Source organism: Diabrotica virgifera, chromosome 1 (genome assembly GCF_917563875.1).
Source record: "Diabrotica virgifera virgifera chromosome 1, PGI_DIABVI_V3a".
NCBI classification, from domain to species: Eukaryota; Metazoa; Arthropoda; class Insecta; order Coleoptera; family Chrysomelidae; genus Diabrotica; species Diabrotica virgifera.
Genome location: NC_065443.1, coordinates 6748143 through 6764969, shown reverse-complemented (window position 1 = coordinate 6764969; position 16827 = coordinate 6748143). Strand labels below are relative to the sequence as shown.

Sequence of the window (16827 nt, the reverse complement as noted above, 5' to 3'; positions counted from 1 at the left end):
AAATAGTATGTTTACCTCGTAGGAAAAGCCACATTCCTGGACTCTGTGTTGCTAAGTCTCGGCTTGCGCCTCGACTTAGCAATCTTCACAGTCGTCCAGGAATGTTAAGCTTTTCCTACCCGGTAAACAATGTACTATTCTCCTATTATAGCACTATGTATTCATAAATCGAAAGAAGGTGTCGCATAAAAGTTGCTTATTTTTACGTAAAGAATCCAAATCTGCAATAAAAATTGGGGGCTCCTATTTAAGATTTTAAATTAAATCCCCCACCCCACCACCGTGGGGGCTCGTGACACCCCACGGAGAGGGGTGAGGGGTAAAATATAAATTTTAAATACGAACCCTGCGATATTTCGCGAAATGAATATCAGATCGTAAAACTGCAAAATACACCTATTCAATATTTTTCAAAAATCTACCGAATGACAACAAACACGAGCCCCGCGAGATGGGGTGGGGGTTACTTTAAAATCTTAAATAGGAAACCCCAATTTTTATTGCAGATTTGGATCCTTGACGTAAAAATAAGCAACTTTTATTCGCAACATTTTTTCCTATTATAGATAGATGGCGCTATAAAATTGGAAAAAACGATTAGTGGAAATGCAAAATTAAATTAAAAAATGGAGAGTCCCACACTTTATGGAAAACTTAACTTAACTTTTTTTGGTTTTAGCATCCACTCTTCACAATCCAATAGATCCCCATAACGCTCGAGTAACTGCAAATTTAGCATACTTTCCTCACCTACCATGAGGATTTATTGATAAAAAACATGGCTAGTTGTTAAAACACATAACTTTTTTATTTTCCACCATAGGCAAATTAATCAAAAAAGAAAATGTTAAGAAAGCCTAAGTCTACAATCGAGTATTAATTTTAATATTTTATATATGCTAGAATATTCCACAGGGTGTTCCGAACTTTAAGAAAAAAACACAGTATGATTGTTACACCCGGTATAAAATGAAACTTACCTGTCTAGCAACAATATTATTACACCGATATTCCTAAAAAATAAGGCTATAACATACTAAAAAAATTACTCAAATCGGAAAACAGGTTTAGCAAATTCGAGACATCAAACATGTCCCATTTTTAAGGTGTTCGGCTAATTTTGCCGGTGTGTGTATTATTAAAAAATTACTTTATCACTTATCTGTTCTTAACTGTATAGTAAATAAATTATTTTAATTACTTAATACATAGTTAAGTGAAAGAAAAATCATATTAATTAACTAAGTTACATAATTTAAGCGATTATACAAGTAACGGTTATCCAAGAACATTCAAAAGCCATCTCTAAGTTAATGATGACAATGTCATTGTCAACTAATGTTTACAACTCCATAACACTGAGAATTTTACTACAAGCAATTTGCCGTGTAAAGAAAAAAAGTAGGGATAGATGTAAAACATTTGGGCCTACGCTCTTAACTTCAAATTGTAAATGGGAGTCTACAAGTATTTGGGAATAAAATACAAACCTTAAGTTAATAACTACAGTTTGTTTGAACAATGAATCACAAAATAGATACACGGGTTCATTTCTACTTTTTTGCGGTATGACAGGATATATAACTTCTTTCCATTCCAATCCATGCAATTGTTCCAGTCGTTTCGCAAATGGATATCTAGTTTCCTTCTTAATGTTGTCACTACTTGTATTGGACACTCTTGTCTTGACTTTAAACGAAGATCCTCTGTGGTAGATCGTTACAAGCTGCAATGATTTGTAGATATCCTCGTAGTCTAACCATTCTGTGATATCTTCATAGGCAAAGGTTGTTTTCACTTTTTTAGATTTCGGTAATTGATCTGATTTTTTAGTATCTAAAACGAATTAGATTTGAATAAATAGTGAGCATGAAATTTTGCAATTTTATTGAGCCACATTACCCGTATGCACGCCAATGGTGAATATATAACTGTTAATTTTATGTCAAAAAATAAGCGATAACCACCTCTTAAAACCTATCGAATTTTAATTTGCATGTCTCAACCGGTTGTAGAGCAATTGATAAATCGTCAGTTTGTAAGAAAGGTTTAACATCCCGTATCTGGCAAACGAAGCATTTGCGGACATATATTTATAAAGCAAACGTTCATTATTTTTTCATGTAGGCTTACCCCTTGTAAGTTTGTCGCACTTATTTAGAAACACCCTATATTGATAATACTAGGGTGACCAAATCATAAACTTGAAAATACGTGACATTAAGGGCCTCTTCAGGGGCCTTCATGGAGAGGTAATCATTGAATCATGCTTTTTGCCAAATAATTTGAGACATAAACCTTTTTCAATTTAGCTTCGAATATGTAATTTAATTTAAAATGTAGGGCATTAAAATTTAAATAAAAACAACGATTTTGCATCTTAAAAATGGGACAATCCCGTTTTACGGGACGTTTGGATACCCTAGAAAAGATTACACTAACATATCGATGCTACTGTCTAGATAGTATGCGGTCTACCTTGAGGGTGCGATCTACCTGAAGGATTTTTACAAATCCTTCAGGGTGCGATACAAAATAATGAAATGCGAGAAAACTCTTGTAGAAAAAAATATTTATTCACATGTAATAAACATTTTCAGCAAAATAAATAAATTGAGGTTGATATTTGCCCATACCCTGGGAAAAGACTACGGTGTTATTTATTATAATTGTAGAAAAACTAAATTTATTCCAGAGAAATAAAGTTTTTGTCGGGACACTTGACCAGCCAGGCTGCAAATGGATTTTGTACTATATACCTAATACACTGAACGGCACAAAAAACGGCCACCCCACAAAATTGGTCATTTTTGATGTCTCGAATTTCCTAAACCTGTTGTCCGATTTAAGTGATTTTTTAATATGTTATAGTCTAATTTTTTAACAATATCGCTATAATAATATTGTTGCTATAGAGGTAAATTATCATTGTATACCGGGTGTACCAATCAAACTGTGTTTTTTGTCAAAGTTCACCATACCCTGTGGAATATTCTACCATTTATAAAATACTGAAATTAAAAGTAAACTATAACCTCAGGTTTTCTTAACATTCTGTTTTTTGATTGATTCGATTATGTTGGATAATAAAAAAGTTAGGTACTTTAACAACTAGCCATGTTTTTCATCAATACAGGGTGTTTCTAAATAAGTGCGCCAAACTTTAAGGGGTATTTCTGCATTAAAAAATAATGACCGTTTGCTTTATAAACATAATGCCCGCAAATGCTTCGTTTCCGAGATACGGGATATTGAATTTTTCCTTACAAACTGACGATTTATTTATTGCTTTAAAACCGTTAAGATGTGCAAATGAAATTTGGTAGATTTTAAGAGACAATTATTGCACATTTTTTGACATGCAATTAAGAATTTTATATTTTCCATTGGCGCGAATATGGGTAATATGACTCGTAATATCACCCTCATGCACGCCAATGGTGAATATAAAATTCTTAATTGTATGTCAAAAAATTCGCAATAGCAACCTCTTAAAACCTACCAAATTTCATTTGCATATCATAACCGGTTTTTAGAGTAATAAATAAATCGTCAGTTTGTAAGAAAAAATTCAATATCCCGTATCTCGAAAACGAAGCATTTGAGGACATATTAATGTTTATAAAGTGAACGGTCATTATCTTTTCATGCAGAATTACCCCTTAAAGTTTGTCGTACTTATTTAGAAACACCCTGTAATGATGAAGAACATGGCTAGTTGTTAAAGTACCTAACTTTTTTGTTATCCAACACAAGCGAATGAATAAAAAAACAGAACGTTAAGAAAACCTCAAGCTGTAGTTGGGTTTTAGTTTCAGTATTTTATAAATGCTAGAATATTCCAGAGGGTGTGGTAAACTTTGGGGAAACACAGTTTGATTGACATATCAAATTTTTCTCTGACGCGCAGTGAATCATATGCACTTAGTATTCTGTAGAATTTCGAATGTGATATAATAAACAAAAAGTTAGAGGCAGAAATATTTAAAATAATAAAAAATTACAATATACATCGATGAACTGAAGTATCACATTTTCATTAATAAACAACCATCCCTTTGGCGCACTCATGTGTATATTATCGCATGATATATATTTTCCACACCAGCGGCATGTATTATTTAATAAAAAATTGAGGTCGTTCATTTTTCGTTTGTTTTTAATAGAATAAATATAAGCGAGTGTATAATATTTTACCCCAATCCAATTTAATTAGGTTAAGTCAAAATATTTCATTGTTGACAAAAAAATATGTTGATGAAAAAATATATAGATATTTTATTTCATTGCAAAACAAAACACAAACTATTTTTGTTTGCTTATTCAGAATGTTACTGCATATAAAAGGGCTACTTCACGTATTATAGCCCATAAAAGAAAAAAGAAGACGTAAAACTGCAAACAATATTATTAATAAAATGTCTATAGTCTTAACTGGGAGATAGATAAGGGTAGAAAATGTTATGAGACCAGCCAATCCAGTAGAATTTGTGTTTTGGCCCTAACCGTAAACAATACTGTTAAAATGATCGGTAGTTTATGAAAAAGCAATAGAAAATCGCCAAAAGGTTTCAAAAAGCGCAACTAAACCCTTTAAAAGCGTTCAAAATGTCTTACCCTACGGCCAGACGAGCGATAATTACAGGGCTGTAAGAGTAGCAAAATAAAGCTCGAATAATGTAGGTCCTACAGTGAGTATAGTGAATGGCCACTGCAGCAATGCACTATACTCCCCCTTAAACCCATTTTTCGAGCTTCATTTTGCTGTTATTATAGCGCTGTAATTGTCGCTCGTCTGGCCGTAGGGTTAATCTGATTTAATAGTAAGACTACGATTATACAAGCGACAATTATAGCGCTGTAAGAGCAGTGAAATGAAGCTCGAAAAATGGGTCCCACAGTGAGTATAGTGGATTGCTGCAGCGATATTTACAGCATGGTCTGGCTATCCAATATACTCACTGTTGTACCCATTTTTCGAGCTTTATTTTACTGCTCTTACAGCGCTGTAATTGTCACTTGTCTGGCCGTACACTTACTATTAAAGCAGATTAACCCTACGACCATACAAGCGATAGTTACAGCGCTATAAGAGCAGTAAAATAAAGCTCGAGAAATCGGTCCTACAGAGAGTATAGTGGATAGCCAGACAATGTTGTAAATATCGGTGCAGCGATCCATTATACTCACGGTGGGACCCATTTTTCAAGCTTCAATTTACTGCTGTTACAGCGTTGCAATTGTCGCTTGTTTGGCCGTAACCTAAGAGGCTGTAATACAACCCCCTCCAAATTTTGCTCAATTGTATTCACGTAGTGGAATGGAGAATGGTATGAAAGTTAACTAATTAGAATCAAATTTTTTATAGTTATAATTAAAATCAGGTCAAAAATCGCATTCAAGTAAAAGTGTTCACGAATTTGCATATTTTGGGACAGTCAGATCCTTCCTCTTCTTCTTCTTCTTCTTCTTCTTCTTCTTTTTCTTCTTCTTCTTCTTCTTCTTCTTCTTCTTATATTCTTTTGCGCCTTTTAAACTGTCTCAATGAACTTACCTGTTAATACAGCGGTATCTATATTGCTGTCTTTTTGAACCATAAAAGAGTATTTATCTCTGAATGGGTCAACGGTTAAAAAACTTTTGATTGGTTTTAATGGCGCTCTTGGGTTTACAATTTTCTCTTTAATAGCCCAATCGATCCACCTGTATCTTTTCCAAGGCTCATGCTCTAAAATAAATAGAACACTATTACAAATATTTCCGGTTGGTCTTCCTTCATGTCACGAAGGTTTTGGTTTTTAAATTTTGAAAACTGTAGCCGATTTACTTGGCCCTCTTTGGGCAAATGAATCCAAATTACCTTCATCTTTTGTCGGTTTCAATAAAGGTACAGTACGGGTCTGAGGTACTAGCAAATTGTGGGACCAGCCTTTGTTTGATTCACTAAAAATAAAAATGTAATTTAAAAAAATCTACTACGCAGGGTGGATGTCATGAGGGGCGAAAGTTTTAACTTATTGCAGTTAATAATACATGGAAGAATACAGGCTAAAAGGAGTCATGGAAGAGGACGCATCTCCTGATTAAACAATTTGAGAGATTGGTTTTAGCTGCACCTTTGTTAATCTCCTTAGAGCAGCGGTATCGAAAGTACGAATTGCCATGATGGTTGTTAACCTTTTTAAAGGAGATGGCACATGAAGAAGAAGAAGAAGAAGAAGCGCAAATATTTTTTTTTGTAAGAAATTTATCCTAGTGTTGCTACACTACTGATAGCAAAATAATGTCCACCTTCATTAAACCTACTGAGTAACTTGTAATAAAAATTTCGGGTAGAAAGCATTTAAAAGGTGGTTTTACCTACCTACCTATTAGAAATTTCGAAGTTCTCCCCCGCCAACCCCTGGTAGGAATTGCATTTATAATTTTAAGCAGTCCTTATCAATTTACAATTCGACCATTCTGGTTGTCGTATTTATTAGTTTAAGAGTTATAACTCTCGCTTATTTATGTTGAAAGTATCAACTTGCAATCCAGCATAGCTGGAAGCTTTGAACCTGATTTTGAACAAATCTTCTGCCACAAAGGATTACTGCTGCTTTACACAATTAGTATATCTTTAATTGTTTCTCTCAAGTTTTATGTCACTATTCTATCTTATTATTGTTAGAAAGAATAACAGTTTACTGGTCGTATAAAATAAAATAAAATTAATGGGTATGTATATTGTTACCGTTAAAACATAATCATATTAATTAGACCAGGAAGTACCTGTTTTTAGGTGGATGTGAGAGGTGGCATTCGGATTTTTGTGCATAAAGTTAGGTGATAATAATTGACTTCGTTAATAATAATTGACTTATGCTCCTTCTCAAATATGCCCGGAACATTAATAAAAAAAATTAAATAATTAAAAATTTCAAAAAATTTCGTTATTTTCTATTTTCTTTGCTTATAACTTTAAAACAATTCATTTTGGAACAAAGCCGTATAGGAATAAAACAAAGACAATTAAATTTTCTATCAGATACGATTTACTAAAAATGTCTTAATTTGACACCCTTGTTGCAAAATAGCAATAAATATAAAATAAGGGGGCAAAACAAGCCTGTCTTTATTCAATGTTTTTCCATCACTTAGGTTACACTTGGAACCTTCCTAATTCGCTTAGAAAATTTTTGTAATGTGCTAAAACTGTCCACCAAATTTCATTAAAATTGACTTACTAGATTGCATAAAAATTTTGCAATATAAACTTTTTTTTAAAAATTAAAAATTTTTAAAATCTTGCACAACAAAAACTAGAACATACAAACATTTGTCAATTTTTTTGCATATAAAGAAGCACTCCACCTATCTAATGCACTTTACAGAATTGAAATCGGATTATTTAAGCAGCCTCGGCAATGTTTTAAAATTATAAACAATTTTTTGGATTATAAACAAATTATTGCTGTGTCCAGGAGGGGTGCTACGGGCTCCTTTATTTAGACGGACTTACCCAAGTTTTTTTATGTATTTTGACCCGTAGAACACGAATTTTTTGGGTAACAGTTGATCCGGATGTCGATAAGTTTGTTATAAACAAAGAACTTGAGGAATTACATAACATCGATTTTTCGCAAAATAAAACATTTTTTATATTTCTTGGGCAATTCTAAGCAAAAAATGTTCTTACAAGTTTTTCGTAGGATGCATAGTTTTCGAGATAAATGCGGTGAAACTTTCAAAAATTCGAAAAATTGCAATTTTGAACGAGAATAACTTTTGATTAAAAAATAAAATAACAATTCTGCTGAAAGCATTTGAAAGTTTGAGTTAAATTATACCGGTTTTAATTATCTGCATTGCTAAAAATGAATTTTTTTATTATTAAACAAAGCTATTTGTCTATAAGCCAAAAATTGTTTATAATTTTAAAACATTGCTGAGGCCCCTTAAATAATCCGATTTTAAATACGTAAGTAAAGTGTATTAGATAGGTAGAGCACCTCTTTATATGTAAAAAAATTAGCCAAAGCCAACTTCTAAATGGTCTACTTTTTGTTCAGAAAGATTTTAAAAAATTTAAACTTTTTTAAAAACATTTATATTGCAAATTTATTATGCAAAATTTATTAGATCGATTTTAATGAAATTTGGTAGATCGATTAAGTAAGTTATAAGAATTTTCTAAGCGAATTACTAAGGTTCTAAGTGCCACCAAAGTGGATAAGAAACATTGAATAACAACAGGCGTATTTGCCCCCTTATTTTGTATTTATTGCTATATTGCACAAAAGGTAATACCTTAAGACATTTTTTACCAGACGTATATAATACAAAATTCAATTATCTTTATTTTATTTCTGTACGACTTTGTTCCAAAACGAATCGTTTTAAAGTTATAAGCAAAGAAAGCAGAAAAAAATCGACGTTTTTCGAAATTTTTAAATATTTTAATTTTTTTATTAATGTTCCGGGCATATTTGAGAAGGAGCATTACTCAATTATTATTACTGAAGGTGTCACCTAACTTTATCTGCAAAAATCCGAATGCCACCTCTCACATCCAAAAATACACGTTTTTTACAGATTAGTCCTGGTCTATAATTGGAATTAAAATTATTTAAGTGTAGTGGATAAAGCTATAATACATATATCTATTTGTGAATATTTCGTTGTATTATGAATTTATCCAGTTAATAATATATTTCCCTAAGGGTACTTGGATGATGTATTAATCAGTTACGTTTCAGACATTGTAAGACAATGAGTGATTTAGGATTGTTGTCGTATTTTAAAGCGCGATTTAATGAAATGCTCTCTAAGTTGGTGTCACGCAAATACGCAATAGGTTTTGCATGAATTTTACGCAATACAGTGAGTTTTTAAAAGCAGTAAAAGTGGCGAAAGATGCAAAATCTAAATCAGCATTACAGAAGGTAATAATCTTCTTCTTCCTTCTTATATTCATGCTTAAACCCTGTTTCTTCTTCAATATTAGCCTCCTAAATTGTTTAAATTATCGCACTACCTTTTTCTTGGTCTGCCAATACTTCTTCGTCCATTTGGTGACTTATCTCGTGCTATTCGTACTCTGCTATCCTCTACCATTCTACGAATGTGTTCGTTCCAGTCCTGTTTCCGTTTTGTCACCCATCCATTTATGTCTTTTACATTGCATGATCTTCTTATGTTTTCGTTTCTCTCCCTATCCAACAGACTTTTCCCTGATATTCGTCGAAGTATTTTCATCTCTTTTGTTTCTAGTAGTCGTCTCGTTTTAGATGTGAATCGGTCTTGTCTCCGCCGTGTATGTCAATATAGTAAATAAGGTTATAACTACAAAAATATAACACAAGAAGTTGCCGTTCTTGCGGAAAGTTACTTCTGTTTTTCTTATAAAGAGGAAGAAGAAAAATTTGTTTGCATGAATCATGCTGAATTTGTTTCTGCGCCTACCAAAAAATCCTTTTACTATAATCATCTTCATTAAGCTCTTGATTTAAATGTGCATGATATGGATGCATCTTGTTCTTTTTTTATAATTCTTCCTAAAATACGACCACGAATTTCAAAAGTATTTTCTTTTTAATAGACTATAAATAAAATAAATGATGAATGCTTACTTGTCAATTGAAATTCCAAGTGTCAATATAAAACTATCTGAATCAACTTCTTGCTCTTGTGGTGGTGGTGTTCTTTGAAATGGCTCTTTTTTTCTGACGCTACTTTTTTCTCTTTTTACACTTTTCTTATCTTTTTCGGTTTTATCTGTCACAGTATCACTTCTAGTTTCACTTTTAACGCTTTTATAACTAATGCTTTTATTGCTTTTTTCACTTTTGACACCCATTTTGCTGCTTTTTCCGGATAAAGGAGTACCTTTCTTACCAGGTTTTTGTTTAATTTCACTTTCCAACCAAGTGTATTGGCATGTATGATCCAAGCAAAGTTGCCATACTCCAGGGTTATCCATATCTAAAAAAATATATAGTTTAATAACCAAAAAGTTCTATTATCTACTATACTGCTATCTTAACTCTCTCGGTGGTCTGTCTATTTCTTTTTACAAAGAGATCCCGCGCATGTGACAGACAAAGTTGCCTAGCCTTTTCACTGCGGCTAGTTATAAGAGTAGTATGGTCTCTGGTACGGCTGTTTCATGGCTGTGCTGATCAATCCGGTTGCCGCAGTCAGTCGATGTACTACTATGCCGAATAAATACGGTTCGCGCAGTGTATAAATACAGTGTATTCAGGACTGTAATTGCAATTTTGTAGAAGTAGCTGTTGTTTTTGTTGTCATTTGTTGCTATTAGATTCTTGAAAATCAATAATTTGCCGACGTAACAGACCTTGTTCAACTGCTTGTAATTTTATCTAACAATAACACAATGAAAACGTTTGTTTTCTATACTTCCACAAAATTTATTACAACTATGTGACTACAGCTGTTTCGCCAGAGTGCCTTTCTCAAGTGATTTAGTTTACTATGTGTTTGCCTTGAGAAACTAAATCACTTTAGAAAGGCACGTCACATAGTTGTAATAAATTTTGTGGAAGTATAGAAAACAAAAGTTTTCAGTGTTTTATTGTTAGATAAAATGAACTTCCATCAAGTAACGGTCGAATCCATCAATTGTTTGTAATTTTGTTTTTGAAGGTTTTTCCGACTTTTATTAGGAGTGGCAGAACCGGATACATGTTTTTCAATTTTCGGCTCCCATTTGCAATCATTTGGATGCTAAATGCTACAAACACATATTCTTGAAAATGCAACCCAAAAATCTCAGATTATTTACTATTATTTTTATTAGATTATTTGAAGACCTTGGGACCAGAAGGGGGCATGCCACCAAACAATATTTTGGAGAAAACATCATTTTAAACTTATTTTCAAATCCTGAAATCCAATTTTTAAAACTTTCTTGGTAATAAGGCCCATAATCGTTTAGAATTATGATATTAAATACACAATAAAAGTAACACAGATGTTTATTTAACGGTTCTTGAGTTTTTGAACATTTTTTGAAAAAATATGAGGCTTATCCCCTTTTGTATAAAAAAATATATTCTAAAATATGAACATAAAATGCAACAATAAAATAATTCAGTTGTCAATATTTTCAATATCTGAAAAGTCGTCCAAATGTTCAATGTCTTCCAGTGGTTCATTATTCTCAGTATCTGGTAGAATCTGTTGGCAAGCACCAATTTCTGCCTACACTGTTTTTTGCAACCGCAAGGTGCACCTATTTTTTTGGTTCTATTTTCTTCCCTTTTGTATTTATATACATATTCGTAAACTAGATTTTTTTCAGTGTTGCGCTTAATTTTTTATGTCGTTAGGTATCCTTGTGTCTCCATCTAGAAGGCGCCTTCTTTTCTGGAGTTGGCAAGAAAACTAGAGAAGTCTGTGGGGTATAAATCTATTCATTTTCCTACAATGAAGTAGGTATTTTACTAAAAAGGTATAAGCCACAAACAACTTTTAGAACAATCCTAATATTTTTAGGTTCGAAAAATATAACATAAGGGGAAAAGCCATACAGTAAATAAACTTAGTGTTCCTGAGTTTATATTTTTCCAATCGCTGCTACTTCCTCATACTGTATGGTCTTTGTCATCTTCGATTTTATTTAAAAACGGATCTTGGTCACTGTGTTCAGAATCAAACTCAGAAAAGTCTATTTTCCGTTTACATGCACGGGAATGTTCCGCCGCCATGTTGATTACTACTGTGGCTTGTCTCCTTCTGTTGCAATATAAAGTAATGGTGACACAACGGGACTTAACTACAGCGGCGCCATCTATGAGAAAACTGCTGACATTTTCTGTTTGGGCCATTAATATGGTCTTAAAATGTGCGATTTCTACTTTAACTCATTTTTGACGAAATTGTGGCTCGCCCCCTTCTGGTCCCAAAGTCTTCATTTATCAAATTACCGGTCATAACGCTCTTGTACTTTTTCAAAGTCAATAATCGGGTTATTAGCAGCTATAATTCACATAATTGAATTCTTAAACTTAAATGAAATAAGCTGATAAACACTATCCTATATAAATAAGGCAAAGGGAAATCCTAAGATTTTAAAGTAAATTCTCCAGAGTGCGTGCCTGTATAAAAAGGTGCGGATTTGTACGGCTCCCGCAGTAAAGTATAAAAATTTTAAACGTATTGTAAATTTTGATATAATATGTCTAACTCTCTTCTAGAGGCAACATACAATACGCAAACAATATCTGATTCATACGGTTGCCGCAGCGAATGCCGAAAAAGGTTACGCGTATTTATCCGGTTCCCGTTGTACGGGCACGAAATTATTTTACGTATATGTCCGGTTCCCGCAGTGAAAAGGCTAGACTACTCTAAAGTGAATATTGTCCATTGATATTGGCGTTACACCTCGATGCACAGAGCGGCCCATACCTTGCATGGTCTACCCTTTATTAGGTCTATGATTATGTCACGTTCTATGCTAAACTGTAAATTAATTTTGAATTTAAAATAGCTGCGATCGTCTAGCGGATAATAGTTGAATTATGATAGACAGTAATGTAGATTACTTATGTCAAATGAGTGTATGTGGCGAAATTAGAGACTTAATAAAGGGTAGACCAGGCAAGGTATGGACCGCTCTGTGCATCGAGCTGTAACGCCAATATCAATGTACAATATTCACTTTGATTGATGTAGTCATCTCTGTCTGTCACATGCGCGGGATTGCTTTGTAAAAGAGATCGAAAAACCACCGATCGACTGCTGCGCGTTACGCTTTTTTGCTCAGTATGCCTTGTCTATCCCTAATATGTCTCTGGGCGAATTCGTATGACTTCAACCGAAGAAACTGTCTGACCATGCGCTGTATATAAATATATCGTTCTTCTTCTTACCCATCACGTGGCGTAACCTAAAAGGTACTTCTCTCTCTAACACATTGATTTTATTACGCCTGATTGATTAATTTTTTCGTGCCTGTTTTGGTTATCTACTTTTTGCAAATAGTATAGAATATATAACTAGAATGTTGTTACCTGTTGTATATATTTTGTTTGGAATCCAACCTGTTAAACAGTGAATAATATCAAAATCTAAAAGCTCCTCTTCTTCTGTCCAAGTTAAACCCGCTAGTATCATGAGAGCTTTTGAAAGCAAAAATGGCCATATTTCTATCACTCTATCTGCTTTCTTTTCTGATTTTTCCTAAAACACCAAAATAAAGACCGCGTATCGCTACAATTATTATGCTCTATACTGAACTCTTCTTTTCTTTATTTCTTGTTTAGGAAGTGACTCTTTAGATTTTCCGTCTTTTTTTCTACCAGTTAATTGGGATCCCATATCTTCTACTACCGCTGAAGTTGGTGGAGGAATAGGACAAGAAGGAAGCATTATTTCATTTTGTTGGTTTACGGGAACCTTATCACTGACGAATATTTTTCTCCAAGATCCCATCCAGTACAACCTTACTACATATTTTCCTAAAATCGAAAAAATATATTTATTATAACCAGTGCTCATCTCATTTTTGAACCATTTGAATTTTTGACAACCAGTAGTTGTCAACATTTAACATTCTAAAAATCTTTTGCTTTCTTTTGTAGTATAACACAGTCGTCTTTGTAATTAGTCCGTTCTTTAACGGTAAAATATTGCAAACCTCTAAATTTTAAAGAACCGCTTGGATTAACATGAAATTTGGCATACACATAGGTAATAAGTCAAAGAAAAAAAGTGATATTGTGCCGATATGTGCTTTTGCCCTGGGGGTGGTTTTCACCCCCTTTTGGGGGTAAAAAAATATTCGTCCAAAGAAAGTCAGGAAATGGATAAACTGGCTAATTTTAAGTAAATTTTGTTCTATAGAGTTTTTTAACTAAGTCAATACTTTTCGAGTTATTTGGCAGTGAATAAGTTCATTTTTTTTTTCAACAAAATAGCCACGATTTTAGACGGTGTCTCGCAAAAAACTCAAATAGTAAGAATTTTGTCGAAAAATCATTCTTGACAAAAATATAGCCTGTAAAAATTTAAAAAAATGGTGTATATCTCTCATCTCTACACCTAGTAGAAGTAGAGTTATAGCTAATGAAAAATAGGTTCCTATTCGTCAAATTCCAAATGGAATATTTTAACGTGAAATAACCAAAAATGAAGCACATTTCGGAGAAAACTCATTAAAACTTATTTTATTTAAAGTGTTTAAAAAAAGCTTCATTTTTGTTTTATAAAAAAAATTCTAACATCAAAACTAAACAAGTTACGCTCAAAATAAAGTTATTCCCTTTTGGTTTTGGTAAAAAAATCGAGAAAATCACCCCCTAATTAGTATCTTAAATGAACTTAATCGTTACGACTTTACAAGTTTCTTGACTCGTGTATATATTGTTTATATGATCTGTAAGTTTCATCGGTTCAAAGTCCTTATTATTGAAAGGGCTGTAGTTAAAAGGGGTTGAACGAGTCACTGATCACGAATGTATGCAAATTTAGAAACACCAAATCTTAATCAATTTTTGTCTAACAGAAAAACAAAAAAATACATGATATTCAGAAAAGCAAATCTGACTTTTTTTTTGTTTTTCGAGGTTTTTGGTATCTCTAACAATTTTTAAGTTATTTTGAAAAAGAAATCATATTTCTCAGAATTTAAATTTTTAAAAATTTTACTTTGAAACCAAATTTTTTCAAAAATAAACACTTTGAATCGATGAAATTACAGATCATATAAACACAACATAAGTAAAATAATTTGTGGAGCGGTAACGATTAATTTAATTTAAGTTGCTAATTAGGGGGTGATCTTCCCGATTTTTTTTTTGCAAAAACAAAAGGGACCAACTTTATTTTGAGCGTAACTTGCTTAAATTTAATGCTAGAAACTTTTTATAAAAACAGAAATAAATCTTTTTTTAAACACTTTAAAAAAGTTACAATGGGTTTTCCCCAAAAAGTTCTTACTTTTTTGGATATTTCACGTCAAAATATTCTATTTGACATTTGGTAAAAATGAATCTATTTTTCATTGGCTATAACTCTGGTTCTACGAGATCCAGAGACCTAACGCGTACACCATTTTTTTAACTTTTTTATAGGCTATATTTTTGCTAAGAACATTTTTTCGGCAAAATACTTACTTTTTGAGTTATTTGCAAAAAACCGTCTAAAAATGTGGTTATTTTGTTGAAAAATGAACATATTCACTCGCAAATAACTCGAAAAGTGTTGACTTGGCGAAAAAGCTCTATAGAACAAAAGTTGCTTAAAATTAGTCAGTTTATCCATTTCCGGACTTATTTTGCACATATATTTTTTCACCCCCAAGAGGGGGTGAAAGTCACCCCCAGGGAAAAGCACACATCGGCACAATACCACTTTTTTTCTTTGACATGTAAGCTATACGTATGCCAAATTTCATGTCAATCCAAGCGGTTCTTTAAAATTTAGAGCAAAAACCGTGAAAGAATGGACTAAATAGTTATTGTCTAAAATGATATATTCATTGTAAAAATTAACTTAAAAACTCATAAAATAAATAGATATATCCTCGGCAGTCTCGGCATGAGGCAAGAGAAATCTCCTGCAGCCAACTGAATGATATAGTTCTAAATGTCCCTTAAGGTAAACCTTATTAACCTGTAAGTTTGTAAAGTAATTGTAAAAGTCCGTAAGTATTGTATTAAGCACCTTGATTTTCGTGTTTTTGATTTTGTTCGTTTAATTCTCGTTTTTTTTTTATACCTAAACCTTTTACTTACCTACTGGATTTGGAGTAGGATTATGTGGATAACTTTTTCCAGATTTACAATTACAGTAAATGTGATTCCAAGGTCTCCACGGCTCTTTGTCAAACGAGGGATTAAAACTAGGAGATGTATACTCCACAGAAAATTGTTTCTCATTTCCTAAATAGAAGAGTGTTTCAATACTGCTAATAAAACTTCTTACAAACTTAGAATGTAGTAAATGGCTGCTGCCTGTTCGAAGGTCCGGGTATTTTCCTGTTTCGTTTTTTATTACTAAATGTGCCTGAAAATAATATAGGGAAAATATTTTGAACATATAAATTAATTAAAAAAATATAAATAATTTCATTTTTCTTTGGATGCTATAAAATGTGCAATTCTCTCACTACTTACATACATCCAAAACGAACAATTTCTCACGCAGTGAGAAAAGTCGGCCATTGCAGTGAGAAATATTTTTTCTCACGAGTTCTCCACACATATGATCGCCATTTCCATGGTAACATACACAATACAAACACAATTATTTTTGTCAAACAAAATGTGTTTTAAAATCAAAAAAGCAAAACTTACCAGGAATTACGTTTCAAAACTGTTTAAATATAAGTGTTAATTATAATTTTAAATAAATAAAATATATAAATTTTAAAAATATTAAACACCTACAGGTATACTATTTTATTTCAATTTATGCATATAATATACCTAAAAGCACCTAAATTTTTTAATTTGGAAGTTTGAACTCTTGACAAAACAGCATCCATAGAAAAAGTACAGTGTACAACGCATGAGAAAATGACATATTTCTCCCTCGCTTGATTCTTGAACAAACTTCTGTGCTCGTGAGAAATATGTCTTTTTTCTCACTTGTTGAACCATATACTATTACTTACATCCATAAATATTTCATCGACTTTTTTCCATTCATGAGCATGTAGACTTGGAGGCAAATATATTATACGTTGATCGTCATAAGGTATTAACTGCATGGTAGATCCTTTCTTGTCTATACTATTTCTACCCCCATCTACCTGTGAAAAAAATCATCGATCATCAAGTAAAAATCTTATACACGTTTTTGAAGGTTCTAAAAGGT

The 16827-nt window shown here is 32.5% G+C and overlaps 1 protein-coding gene across 1 annotated transcript in view; it reads right to left on the bottom strand.

The window, feature by feature from the left end:
* The window catches only part of LOC126882444 (androglobin-like), a 37510-nt gene extending 25679 nt beyond the window's left edge, over positions 1 to 11831 (bottom strand). The window contains exons 1-5 of the mRNA XM_050647409.1: positions 11687 to 11831; positions 9612 to 9963; positions 5828 to 5943; positions 5555 to 5728; positions 1491 to 1836 (exon numbers count right to left, since the gene is read on the bottom strand). Of these exons, the coding sequence (XP_050503366.1) occupies positions 1491 to 1836; positions 5555 to 5728; positions 5828 to 5943; positions 9612 to 9963; positions 11687 to 11831 (1133 nt within the window). The remainder of the gene's footprint in view (positions 1 to 1490; positions 1837 to 5554; positions 5729 to 5827; positions 5944 to 9611; positions 9964 to 11686) is intronic.
* Positions 11832 to 16827: the final 4996 nt, after the last annotated feature.